Source organism: Python bivittatus, unplaced genomic scaffold (genome assembly GCF_059951505.1).
Source record: "Python bivittatus isolate LINGU-HERP-01145 unplaced genomic scaffold, Pbiv_v1 ctg000480_np1212, whole genome shotgun sequence".
Taxonomy (NCBI): Eukaryota; Metazoa; Chordata; class Lepidosauria; order Squamata; family Pythonidae; genus Python; species Python bivittatus.
The window spans coordinates 104,710,495-104,724,889 of NW_028277075.1; the positions used below are offsets into that span (position 1 = coordinate 104,710,495).

A 14,395-nucleotide genomic window follows, 5' to 3' on the forward strand; every position below is an offset into this window, starting at 1 on the left:
AAGATTTCCCAGAGTATAGTCTTTCAATAGAAGGAAGAGATAGAGAGCAAAAGTGCTTTGTACTATCACTAAATCAGGCTAACATAAAAGTGAGTCTGAGGAAAAAAAAATTGTTATTGATTGGCATACGTCTCTTCCTTGCAACAGTTATGAATATGCAACATTTCCCATATTTCTGCTTGGGCTAATATTTACACAAAGGAAATGGCACACTGGATTGAGTTGCAGTTTTGTGTACATTTGCTGTGTCTACTAAATACAGAAGGATTTATGTCCTATATATATTTGTACATCTACTAACACATTACCATGGTTAATAGGGCCACATTTCACACAAAACTATAGCCTGTTGATTTAATATTGATTTAATGTTTTTTGCTGTTTTTAATGTTTTTTTAAATTTTGTACTCTGCCCAGTGTCCACTAGAGTTGGGTGGCCAATAAATTTCAATAAATAATATAGCTTTACCATGGTTTACTGAATAAACCATGACCTACTGGGTTCACCAAATATGCTAAAGCATTAGCCATGACTTTTGGCTGAGTTCATATTATATAAAGCTAAAACCAAACCACCAAACATCACCTCAGTCTGAAATGTGAACCAGGTCTGATTTTGCTTTTTTTATACAACACTCTAATGTTAGGTATGAAACAATCCTACCAAAGCAGAAAATGTCTTCTGTATATGGAAGGACATCTCTGTCTTTCATAGATTTTAACATCCTAATTGTGTTTCTCCTCTTTCTTGTCTTTATACAGTATAAAACAAGTAATGGAAAAACAATTGTTGAGAAAAATTAATAGTATGTCTCGTTCATAAAAAATAAATACTTAATAATTGGGCCTGTAAACACTAAACATTTGTGATATTGTTAATTGCCAATTAGTCATTGCTTCATCAATGTAAAGTGTGTTTTAGTATATCTGCAGAATTACATAAAATTGTATAGATAATATTCAGGGTACAAATTTCTTTTTAATATTACTGTCTCAGAAGCTGGACTGGAAATTTGAAATATGATAAACTTTAAAGCAATCAGCCAGAAATGTGCGTAAGACATGCAAAACTAAAACTGCAAGGTGGATTAATTTTTTTAAAAAACCTTTTCTGCTTTATTGATCTAAGAGAAAGGTATCAAGCACGGCATAACATGCTCTCTTCCAGTGAGTTTACACATAAAAACATGCTTTATTGCTATAAAAAAATCAATCCTCTCAATTTAGCAAAGCAATGGATATTGATACTGATTTTTCTATGTTAACATTAACATACTTGAACTACAGCAAGAACTTTATATTACAGTAAATATTAAGAATGATAAATAGAAAGCAATATGCATATCCAAATCTCATTTGGCATTGAGATTAGAATACTCTTAATCTATAGCAGATTTAATCCATAAAAAAGTAGCTATTTACTTTGCCTTCCAGCACCTATGTGGAGTTACAGTGGTTTAAATTTACTTTTAAATATATTAGAATAATTATAAAATAACAAAACAGATATGAATTTTTAAAATATTGTATTTTAGTGATTTTTTTTCTTTTGTCTATGAACAGGTATTTTATAAATATTAAAAGAACTTAGTCATATGTCACAGACTTACATTGTCCTTAGGCCTTGGGGTTGTCTTCTGCGTAGAAATAATTTTTACCAATTTTTGAACAGAGAAATTATATAATGTTAATTTTAAAGTCCCACATTTAAATGTAAGTATGCAAATATGTGAAAACTAGAACCTGATACTTGGGAACAACTCAAAATAAAAATTTAAATCATATGGAAAAGATTGTTTAAAATTCTTTATCACCCATTCTGCCAATTAATTAAAAGAAACAAAATACTTTTAAAAACATAATTTATAGAATAATATTGATGCTAGATTTCACTTTCATTTGAATGCCACTTATCTCAAAATCTATCTACAAGCATTTTCCTTATAGCCTTCTTTATAAGGGCTCCTTCAGAATCTTACACTTCTTACAGTTTCTTAACAATTTTCATTGCTGTGTTTTATCTTCCAAATAATAAGACATCTCCTGAATTTGAAGCTGTAAATTTGCTTAGTATGTAAGTGCAACTCAAGTCTGATGGGGCTTCCAGATTTATCTGGCTCTTGAATTATCATGGCATCAGAGCTCCCCAAGCCCACATTCAGCACCAGACTGTATGCTGCATTGCAGAAAAAAAAAAGTATTTTGATGCATTCTAGGAGTAAAAGACCAGCAGAACTTGTGAGTTCGTGTTTTCCCCAAAATAGAAAACTGCTAGTACCTAATATCTAAAGATGTTCTCACTCCACAATCTGTTGCCGCATAGATAATAGTCGAACCCCAATTCTGTGATGTATGTCATTGAACCACTGCTCCCCTTGAAGAGAGCAAAGAGGTATTAATGATTTGCATGAATTATTTCTCCACCACCAGCCCATTCTTCCCTTGTTCCCTTCAGAATAAAGCTGCTGGGGAAAGGTATGTAGTAGCTATCAGTGACTCCGCAGAGAGCTGGTCAGTTAAGTGTTTCAGTAGTTTATATGAATTTGTTTCCTGTTCACGAATCATTCATTAACAGATACACTGATTTCTGTGAATGTGTATTCTTTCTAAATTTTGGCCAAGTGCTCTGGACTTGGTAAATTCTTTGCAGACTTCATCCCTGATTTATATCTCATTAGTTTTGGCTGCAATGATATCATTAGAATCAAATTTTATTCCTTTTTGCACCTTGACTCAATGAGAGGAACCTTTTAAGTGAGGAAGACCCACAGAAAATGGTGAATAACTGATACCATTGTGTACATATGACACCTCCTTTCCTTCTAGAAAGCATTAACTAGCAAAATTGTTTCTGAATGTAAAGATGAAACCAAATGCATTCTTACGTCCTATCTTATGAACCAGATATGTATTAAAGTAATTTTTCATATTGCTATATTCTTGTACACGTATTACATGAACATTAAGCATCACTGCCGTTCCTGAAGATTATTTAGGAAGGAGTACAAAGCACAACAGTTTCCCAAACAATTGTGTCAACAAAAACATATTTGCAAGAATGTTCATGAATAGTAAAGAAAAAGAAGTATGAACATGGATAAACCAAACAGTCAGTTGAAAACTGAATGAATGTTCGTGAACACTACAGGAATTGACCAGCTCTTACCCTATTCCACTGCTGACTTCTCAATTCATGAATTTCTTGTTTAAAGGGATTTGTTGAAATTAAGGGGTGGTTAGATGCACCTGAAATTCATGTATCGAGTCAGTTTCAATTTACAATATTTCTTTTTAGAAATTTTGAAGAAAAGATATGCAACCTGATGGATACAATTTGAGGAAATGAGCTCCAATTATCTGAATCTCATTTCATGTATTGGTGTTTTTTTGTTTTAATTTTTTAATCTAAGTACTATTTAGACAGCATATTATTAGCTGTTCATTTCACTACACAGGTTCTTTTATCATTATTCAAAAGCTGTTTCCTCTTATGTTTCCATGAAGTGGCAAAAACATTCTCTAAAAATAACGTTTGAACAACATGCAGTTTGAATCAGGTTGTATGAAGAGGGTAAATTCATATTTTCAACAGAAATATTTTGAGTTTCACTACTGATTTCAGTACAGTCACAAATTCAACTGCTAACTTTAAGACAAGAAAACAGGGATAAAGCATAAGAATCTCTTCTGAGATAGGAATTAAGACAGGATCCTGACTTACCCAGAAAGCAACCGAATAATAATGCATGATTTGTGTAGATAATGCTGGAATTATTTTATTGAGAATTATTAGCTAGTGTGGGAAAAAAAGAATCAATTGAATTGTTTGGTTAATTAGCCATTTAACAGGTTTAATCCAATTAATGAGATCATATACATTTAAAGATTATAAAAATATCTCCGTATAGCACAATTAATAATTACTTTTGAATGCAACTAATATTTAAATAGTTCAGTGTAAAGAAACTGAGACACGATCTTATTGGGAGAACGGATGATAGTCAAATGTGACGAGCTGAATGAAAGCCTAAATGTAGCCTGTGTGTGTTTCCATTAATTTTGATGAGAACAGTTTTTTTTCCTATTAATTTCAATACTTTGATTTTTTGAGAACAGCATACTGTTTTAAACAGTTGCGTGGCATAAACCATGTTCATGAAATAAAAATATTCAGGAGAAGTCAAACCAAATTGGCTAACTTTTAAAGTTCCTATTAGCGAATCTGCTTAAATATATTTAAGATCAAACTCCTCAAATTGGCTAGAAAGTAAAGTAATATAAACCTGGCTAATACGTAGCATTAAAAAAGGCTTATATTTAGCTAATGAAATCTTTTGCTTATTTACTACCGATAAATTTGCAATTGTATGAAAGGGCGGCACTTTTGCATGGATTGATCATTCTCCACAGGACATGCATGGAACGTTCATTAGACTTAGGCATGCATTTTATATATGATCAAGCTTCTTCTCATTTTGTCTTACCCTCATCCCTTCAAATCTTGACAAGGCTCTTAAAGGTCTCAATGCTCTCAGTGTCCGAAGGGATTTAATGGCACCAAGCTCTGAATAACCCAGCGCATTTGCTGTTAAACTAACCAAAGATACCTGTGGGGGTGAAAAAATGATGAATAAAATCATCCTTTTGTATTTAAAGCTGTAGCATTTTTAGCAATGTGCAGTCTGGAGGAACTATAAAACAAGGGCTGTCCAAAAGATAATCAGGTTCTTCCATGAACCTGAGATCCTTCAGCATCAGCTTTGTACTCGGGTATGTGGGATGTGAGAAATAGGTTGCTAGTGCAGTTTGCTAAACTATATATTTTTTAAATTAAGATGTATTAAATAATCTATGACTGGGTTCATATAAGCTATTAAGCCAATAATGCATTGTTAGCAAACTGCAACAGTTGAGTTCACACATTATGGTTTAGTATGTGTACTCCAATTAGCAGAAGCTCGGTAACAACACACTTGTGCTACACTGCCAGCATGGCAATAACATTTTATTTGGGATTACTTTAATGAAGTAAAGCAGGCTAAGTAATTTTTTAAACAAATAAATGATAAATAAATAAGTACGTTTAAAATCTGGCAAATCTTTATTTGCAATTAAATATGCACTACTAGTAAGTATTCAACAAAATTCCAGTATGCTACTTCCACTGATAGAACATGCCTTGATGATGAAGTGGAAATGATGATTTTAATTTCCTCCTTCAAGCACCTTACCCTTCCAACATTTGATATAAAATGATCTCTCTTAAAAACAGGCATTGTAGGAAGCAGGGAACAATGGGAGAGGGGAAACTGATTCCTTCAACTTCCACAAAAAGAGCATTGAATTCTACCCCTGCCATTAATTTATGTTTAACTTGTTATAGATTCTATTGTCAACAAGGCCATGCTTATTCTTCATAAATTGAAAAGGGCACGTGGAATGCTTTGATCTGAATTCCTGAAATCTGAGGGGACTCTTAGCATTAACACTATGGTAGGACATTATGTATTTAAAATACTCAGGTGCTATTTTACTGACATAAAATAGCAAAGAAATAGCATCCCAGGATCATTTTTTAGCCTTTCAATACCCCAGTTTGGGCATTATATACACTGGAGTGCTAATGTGACTCCATTGGTTAAGCCGTGGCCCTGCCCATCACCCAAATGACCCTGGATTCCTTGCAGGACTTGTGGATTCAGAATGCTTGAGTAGGGCTTCTAGGGAAATGTTACATAGGCTCTGACTATTCTCATAACTTGTTTGGAGGGATTCCATTTTTCTGATCATTGACTCTGCTATCCTGAGAGTGCCAAACACTATATGGAAATCATGTTTTCCAAAGGAGTATTGATCAAAGTGAACAACAACATAAAGTGTTAAAAAGGGAACAAGTTGTGGCAATTTTTAAAAAGAGCTTAATAAAAAATACCCTACATAGTAATAGAAAATGTATTCTGTCTGAGTGTAGATTGTTATGTAGTCCAAACAATACCATCCAAATAGCAGGACTGGGGTAGAAACCATAAACTAATTGAAAGAGCAGCTCAGGAAGAGAAAGTAGAAAACCTGGGAAGTGGATGAAACCAAAGAAGAACTTTAACAGACTATCTTGGAAGAAGGCATGGCGGAGTAGCTGGCTAGCTGGCTGAAATCCTAAAAAGATTACTCTGTATGTGAAGTTTTACTGCAGATTCTACTTGGGGACATAGATAATACTTAGACAGTGGGATACCTACATCAACAATCAGGAAATCCAGCCAACACCAGGCATTAGTAAAGTATGTTTGATATCCATATGCTACCCACTTCAGAAGCATTTCAAGAATGAATATGTAAGTGAAGACCTTGTCAGCATATTCCAATATGGTCTTGATAGTTTTCCTCTGTTCTATGTATATGTCTTCAAATGCCTGTAAATGGTACCCAAGATTTAGTTTCTATTAAATTAAAAAAATAATACCAAGCCCTATATTTCTTCCGTTTTTGTACAAATGTTTTAGATCAATTAGTCTTAACTATATAGGGAAATAACATAAATTCCAGGCTGCTATTTTTAAATCACTTAAATGATTTCTTTCTATGAAGAAGTAGGATGCACTAATTCTGGCAATCCAAATCCACTGTTATAATGACTGTTTATGATTATTTGTTACATTTACCACCAAATATTCTTGGAGGTGGACAATAAAAAGTTAAAACACCAAATTAAAATCAAGAATATTAAAATGAATTAAGATTATTTATTAAGTAAAAGTCTAAGATTTTACTTGTTACATTGTTTACATTGCTTTTTAAATATTGTAAGCTGTCCAGAGTCATTATTGTGAGATGGGCTATATAAATCAAATAAATAAATAAATAAATAAGTCAAACAAGCAAGCAAGCAAGCAAGTTTTTAAGGCCTTTTCAAAAACAAAAAAGTTAAGCTTCTAAAATCACAGAGAGTATAATCAAAGACTTGGTATAACTACAGAGAAGGCTTATCCCTGAGGCCCTATGATATAAGCCCACAGGAGCAATAGGTAAACCTCCTCAGATGACCACAACAAGCTGGAATAGGAGGATCATAGAGACCAAAGTGTTATCTAGTGTAATCTAAGAGTACAACAATAGCCCTGCTGAATCAGGCCAAGGCCCATCTTAGAAACAAAATGATGGTCTAATCTGGTTGGTTATTAGAAACAAAATAACAAAATAACCAACCAGATTTGTCTGGCCTGCTGACAAGCACGAGATGGAGACATACGCTTCTCCTACCATGTCCCCATGCAACTGGTATTTGGAGGTAGGCTGACCTCAGTCAGGGAGGTAACACTTAGTCTTCAAGACTAATAGCCCATAATAACCTGGGTCCAAGTTATAAAAAGATGATTTTCACAATGACTTAGTTAACAACACTGGCAGATCTGCTACTATAATTGCAGGTCTGTCTTATACTGTAATTCCTCCTCCTTCCTCTCCCCACAAAACCTACTCAAAAAGGGAGGGGAAACCCTTCAGGACAACAAGGGGAATATAATTGGCAAATTTTTGAAATCTCCTTCTTTCCTGTTATACAAACTTGAACATTCCGCTGGGTCAAAACACATCCTATCCACGGAAGTTCATTAATTGTTTTATCTCTCAATAACTATGATTGACTTCCATTCCCTGAACAAATTATAATGGAATGATCTCTTTGTATAACATCAGACTTTTGTGGCTCTCAAAACACTCCCAGATTACATTACACATGATCAGATTTGGTTGGAAACTGCAAATAATCATAGCTGATTTCAGGTGAGAAATGAATACACCTGTGCAATGGCAGAAACGCCCTTCCATGGCACTACCCATTAGTGTAGTCCTCAATGGCAAAAATATTTATTTTAATCTAGCCACAAAATTTTACCTTCCCCTCCTCCAAATATAAAGGATGTTATCCATTCAAATGCTTTTCCAGTTCCAAAATATATTTCATTTGGTTTTGTTTTAGAAAAGTGCAAATATTTTTACATTTACAAAATAACCCTCCCCCCTCAACTTTTCTTTTTAAGATTTATTATTTTCACTTACTAAAGCACCACTGCTAAGAAGAATCATAAAGACAATGAAGGTTTCAAACCAATTGTGTTCAACTATCCGGAAACAAGTTTTTCTGAGATTCCACCATTGTTTTCCTCTTCCTTCTTCTACATTAACTTGACAACACTTGAATCTTTGTACGCAACCTAAAATGCATTAAATGTTAAGAAGATTTAAAAGAGAAAAAAAATGTTTTACATTTCTTGATCTAAGACTGACAATGAACTGCAGCCTTTTCATGACGATTTTTCCATTTTTCCATCTACTTAATGATTTATATCCTATCCTTCATTAAGGAGGTCTACGAAGTGCTTTCATCTCTGACTTTAACTCACAATAAGCCTGTGAAGTAGGCTGGGCTGAGAAAGAGTGACTGGCCTAGAGTCATCTAATGAGCTTCTGTGGCTGGGCAGAGTAGAACCTGGGTCTCCCTGCTCCTAATCCAACATCTTAACCACCAAACTATATACACACAAAACTTGATTTGCATTCCTTTCAAATGTATGTCTTCTAGGAATAAACTAAACGAAAATGTTGGATACTTAATCTTCCCTGACCTTCTGTGAAACAAGCTTCAGGTTCAAGAGCTTCCTCAGGTTCTGCCTCTGGTTGCTCTTCAGCAGGGAGCCCAATATCAACTGTGCTTCCTTCAGATGAGCTAGAAGAATTGAGTTTCTGTTAAAGGAAAAAAAATGTAGTTAATACATTCTAAAATAATACAGATACAAAAAAGCCCAGCCATCATTAGATGTCCTTTTAAAATGTTATATGGTCTCTTTGGAAAAATAATAAACATTAACCAGAAATAGGAACATTTCTGTGAGGTGGTCACAAGAGAACAATGTGGCAGTCTGAATTTGATGATGACTGAATATCACATAGAACATTTGGAAGCACAGAAAGAAGGAAACTTATCAAACTGGAGATCTTCTGGAAAGCATGTGGTAGACTGAATGGTTACTGCATTAATTCCAGTGAAAGGACTAAGGACTAAGGAAGTAAAAGGTGGAATATGAAAGGGAAACAAAAATTACAGAGTTCAAATAAAATCAGAGAGGAAGATCACTGGTGAAAACTTTCATGGTAACCCCAAAAGAACTGAAGATAAATGCCTGTGGGAGAGAAGAGAAAATGAAAAGAAAGAATAGCTGATTAGATAACCATTTTCTGTCTCTGTCCAATCATCCAGAGTTTCTTTTTTTTGTGTTCTCATAAAGATGAGAAATTAGATACAAAAGAATCAAATTAAACAGGAAGCAGAAGATGGAAAATACAGCTGCAATCAGATCTGTGAAATAATCAACATCTAAGCACACAGCTTTTTATAAAGCCCTATAAAGTGGTATAAGACTTTTCGTTGTTTTGGCTTTCTACTACGAAGTATGCCATACTTTTAAAAAAATTAATAATATTCTGATCTCTCACACTGCAGTAGTCATTTTTTTAAAGTATTCATGTTATTATGGATCTCTACCACAATTAAAAGTCATGGAATACTTTGTCATAGATTTTAATAGGTTGCATGATATCACTCAGGGAACCACCCACACAACATGGTGCTAGTGCAAAATTGGCCCTGGGCCTGTCAGAGCAGATGATTTCAAGAGTGGAGCCTGCATTTTTGGTCTTCCTGAAATGGGAGCACAGCTAGTCTGTCATATTGGAGTTTGTGGACTGTCTGTTCTCCCTTTGGTGGAAACTCATATCTGTTCCTACTTCCAAGCTCCTGGACTGAAGCAAGCCATTCTAATTCAAGATAGCTTCATTAGAAAAAAATAAATTAGCCCTGGTATTTTGCACACCTTCAGTCTCATGCCAAAAAGCAGAGGGAAACAGGAGAATTCTGATCAGTTTCAACCTCCCATCCTACCCCAATAGCCCTTGCCTTGTCTGAATTGTTGTGGAAGGAGAAAGTCACAAGACTCTGAAAACAAATAAAACAACCTGGATCACCCCTGGCTGCATTTTGAAGTGGAATTCCTGGAGGTTGCCTGTATTACTGAGGATTTACTACTCTAGCCACTACAGCAGCACACAATCATAGTTACAAATATTGGGGGAAACACATGGCTGTAAAATTTCTAACATAGTGTAATTAGATATTGGTATGTAATTATATGCGAGTGGTGATGGTGACAAGGTGGCTTGGTCATTTTTTTTAAAAACTAACTACCATCCCTCACATAGCTTCTCATCATAGAAATGAGGTGGAGGGGATAAAGATTTAGCATGGAGTGAAGGAGAGGGGATTTTTGTTTCTATAGTCCAACAGCAGTAGGGAGAGGGAAATTATGTTTTTTCGTATGTGTGCTTTCTTACTGGTCAGATGGATTAGCTCATAGTGAGTTTACCATGTTCCCTAGAATAGCAGGTTGGTTTCAAGCAACTTTGGAGGCACTGGAAAATGAAAAGATGGTAGTATTGAAATGTCTCAGTTATTACACATGTATTAATGATTTTAAAAACAGAAATAATTCACAATTCAATTTGGTTACTTCTCAGTGTCACTTATGAGGTGTTCGCATTCTACAAGGAAGCAGGATGTCAGAGCAGTAGGAGAGATAAGACTGGTGATAAACTGAAACTGAGTAAGTTGATAGTTCAGAAAATTGTTGCAATAATACAAGTAAAATGAGGATCTGCAAATACATTGCCTATATGTCAAGAATCCCATAAGCATGGTAGGTATCAGAGCTTCTGCTCACATACAATGTACATTTTAACATGGAGTCAGAGAGATTATCTAAATTAGGCAACAACCAGATCCAAGGATAAACCATCAGATTGTGCCCACTCACTTGCAAACACAAAAGACCAGCTATACAGTATTTCTTCCCCCTTCCCATATCACACTTAAAAATGAGGGAAGTGGAAGCTCTTTTGCAACCTAATGAACAATTACTCTAAGTTGCGCGGCATGCTGGCCTCCTGTTATGAGACATCCTCCTCCTGCAAGAAGTAGAAGAGGCTCAGGGGAAGCAGCAGCTGGGCTGCCTCAAGGGGGTTCATAACTCAGTATCAGGGTCCAGCAAGATGCACTTCGGGAAGAAGCCAGGAAGACCCAAAAAAAATTCACAACCAGTTCACACCAACCAAACTAAGCCAGCTAGATGACGTCCTTGCATAAAATGTCCAGATTCTCAAATTACATGGTGCTTCTCCCCAAAAAACAGTCAAAGATAACTTAGTTTGGGAACACATTTGGAAAGAAAGAGGCATACACTTGCTTCCTAAGTTGTTCATATATGTAGTGGCAGGCCTTCATATCCACACATTCTCTCTCTGTGATCCCATCCTCAGTCAAGCTAGAATCATACAAAAAAAGGACATATCAAGCTTATCAATATAGTTTTCAACAGAGCTTTCGTCACTAGATTGTAACAAATTAAGGTATTGTTATTAACTTGGGTATTGTCAAAATATTGTGGTGCTCTTTCTTGAATCAGATGGCCCAAATGCAGATGGAATCTCTGGGCTAGCATTTCAAACATTTCATTTTCACAGGATATATTTGTAATAGCCACTTTTGCAAATCCTACTAAAATGGATTATGGTATAAGAAATGTAACAGGATTGGATTTACAGGAGCACTACTAGTGAAAAAGATGGTAGATTCCATTTTACATAGTCTCTTTCATTTACTTACTATACTTTTATACTACTATACACCCTCTCCTTGTTTAGCAACTGCAATCCGTTCCTTAAACTGGAAGTGAAATGGTTGCTGAGCATATACATAACATACACAGAGAGAGAGAGAGAGTGAGACAGAGAGAGAGAGAGAAATGCTGTGAAGATCACTGGTTCCTGCCATCTCTTTCATATAAAGTTCTTTTTGTACAGCTGTGCCAGTGTTACTCTCATTCCAGCGTGTGTTGTCAGGCACAGAAATTTGGTCATAAGGGCACGCATTGGTCGGAAAATGATTTTTTAAAAAAATTAATCTTATTTGCGAATGGTCACTAAAATGAGGTAGCTGTTAGATGAGGAATGGCTGTATTCTCCAAGGATTCCTTGGAGGGAGATTTTATATTCTAATCCATTTGCATTAAAGTATTTCACACTGTCTAACCTCTGAAAAACACCCTCTTCTCAGAAATTTTCTTATCCCCTAAACCATGTACATTAATAGCATTTAAAATCTTACTTCTTTGCTTTCTTCCAAATCCGACTCACTGCTGAACTCCTCGGTATTTAAATTTTCAAAATCAGATTCCCCAACAGCAATTGGCACAGTCACAGTCAGACTTGGATTGTTAATGAATGACATGTAATCGCTTTCATCTACCACGTATTTTTCCACACTGCTGCCGGTGCCTATGCCACTAGTGGTGGTTCCATTTCCATCTCTAAAATAATCAAGATTTTTGCCAATTTCCATTGTATGGTTAGAAATGCAGCTGTTCTTATTGTGGAGCTCCTCAAGAGGTTTGATTTCATCTAGAGCTTTTTGCTTTTTGACAAAGGATTTCTGGATGAATTCACGGATTTTTCTTTTTACAAAATCTATTCCTTTATCAATTCTCGCCACTGCAATCTGGAGATTGTTCATTTCATTATCATCGTCTGTGGCAGCAAGGTTATCTGCACTAAATGAGCTCAGGAGCAAGGCCAAAAAGAGATTCAGCACCTAAGGAAGAGAAGGAAAATTCATCCTTGGTTTTGTTCAGCAGATGTTATATACTGGAATAATGTATTTGAAATATATTAAAGACTTACAACCTAGTCCATGAATCACGAAGGAAAGTATACGTTTTAGGCTGTGCTAACAAAGATAAAGGCCAATAGAACAGATGCACACATGCACATACATACCCACACAGCCTGGGCTCATACATCAGGCTAAGGCATTGCTTAGGGTAGAATGGGTACAGATGTTTACAGAACCCACTTCTGAAACCCCCTCCCAAAATGGCGCCTAGCTTTGGCCAAGTCACAGAAAACCCAGGGCTGCCCCTGGGTTCTGTAACTGTGATGGAAGACTTGAGTGAGGAGGTCCAAGGTCATAGGGAGAGGAATCTCAAGCATCTCCTCAGCCCACAGCCTGAGCATGTGAAAACTAAGAGGATGAGACTGGCACCCCCCTAAGGAATTTAGAGTGTTTAGTTGCTGTCATTGGGGGTTAGATTAGTATGGCAAGATTCTGTCTAGTAGGTATAAGTTAATAAAGTAACTGAACTGTTCCTGAATTGTCCCGCTAAGTTTCTTGGGCTGAACCTGACAGTAACCCTGCCTTGGAAAATGAGTGTTGACAGATTCTCATTGCATCCTCTAAAGGTTTCCTTCTAATTTATGAATCTTGAAGGAAATATGACTTCATGAACAAAAGTTGTTTATGCATGTGTGTGTTCCTACTGATGTTCACCTTTGAACCCTGATAGTAATAATTTACAGTTAAGCTATTTACCTTATTCAGAATAAGTAGCTAGTTTGAAAGAGTGAACTGCAGATACAGCAGTCAAGTTGTATATAGAGGGGAACTACAGTGGGGTTTAAAAGCTTGTGAAACCATTTGAATTTTCAATATTTCTGCAAAAATAGGACCTAAAACATGATCTGTTGTCCACACAAGTCCTAAAACTAGATAAAGTGAACCCAATTAAAAAAATGAGTCAAAAACATTATACTAGTTCATTTATTTATTGAGGAAAATCGGTCCTATTTATGCAGAAATATTGCAAATTCAAAAGGGTTCACAAACTTTGAAGCACCACCGTATTTTCATAGGTTGGCAAATATATTTTTCTTTACCAAACACTTCTAGTATTTCAGTGCATGTTTGACAATTGCACGAAAAGTCATTCTGCTTGAAAAGAGGATGTCTTAAGAGATTTAAAAATATGATACTTCTTAATATGATCTAGAATAAATATTTATATTTTTAAAAATTACATACCACTAAATTTCCAATCACCATAACCATCATGAAGACTGTAAGGCACATGGCTTGACCTGCAACCTCCATACAGTCCCACATGGTTTCTATCCATTCTCCACAAAGTACTCGGAACACGATCAAGAATGAGTGGAAAAAATCATTCATGTGCCAGCGAGGGAGTTCACAATTTTTTGCAATCTTGCACACACATTCCTTGTAGCTTTTACCAAAGAGCTGCATACCAACCACAGCAAAAATGAAGACAATGATGGCCAGGACCAAAGTCAGATTTCCCAAAGCACCAACAGAGTTTCCAATAATTTTGATCAGCATATTTAGCGTTGGCCAAGATTTAGCCAATTTGAAAACTCGCAACTGAAAAACAAAATAGTGACCAAAAAAGATCAGTAAGTGACAAGACAAATTAATTAAAAATAACCAGGTGGAGCC

At 35.5% G+C, this 14,395-nt stretch overlaps 1 protein-coding gene across 2 annotated transcripts in view; it reads right to left on the bottom strand.

Annotated features, from left to right (window-relative positions):
* Window positions 1–14,395, bottom strand: part of LOC103062393 (sodium channel protein type 1 subunit alpha) — a 63,107-nt gene that overhangs the window by 19,050 nt on the left and 29,662 nt on the right. For both annotated transcript variants that reach the window (XM_088145189.1, XM_088145190.1), the window contains 6 exons: window positions 13,964–14,320; window positions 12,215–12,697; window positions 8,625–8,742; window positions 8,059–8,213; window positions 6,240–6,413; window positions 4,485–4,607 (listed from right to left, as the gene is read on the bottom strand). In XM_088145189.1, coding sequence (XP_088001315.1) covers window positions 4,485–4,607; window positions 6,240–6,413; window positions 8,059–8,213; window positions 8,625–8,742; window positions 12,215–12,697; window positions 13,964–14,320 — 1,410 coding nt within the window. The remainder of the gene's footprint in view (window positions 1–4,484; window positions 4,608–6,239; window positions 6,414–8,058; window positions 8,214–8,624; window positions 8,743–12,214; window positions 12,698–13,963; window positions 14,321–14,395) is intronic.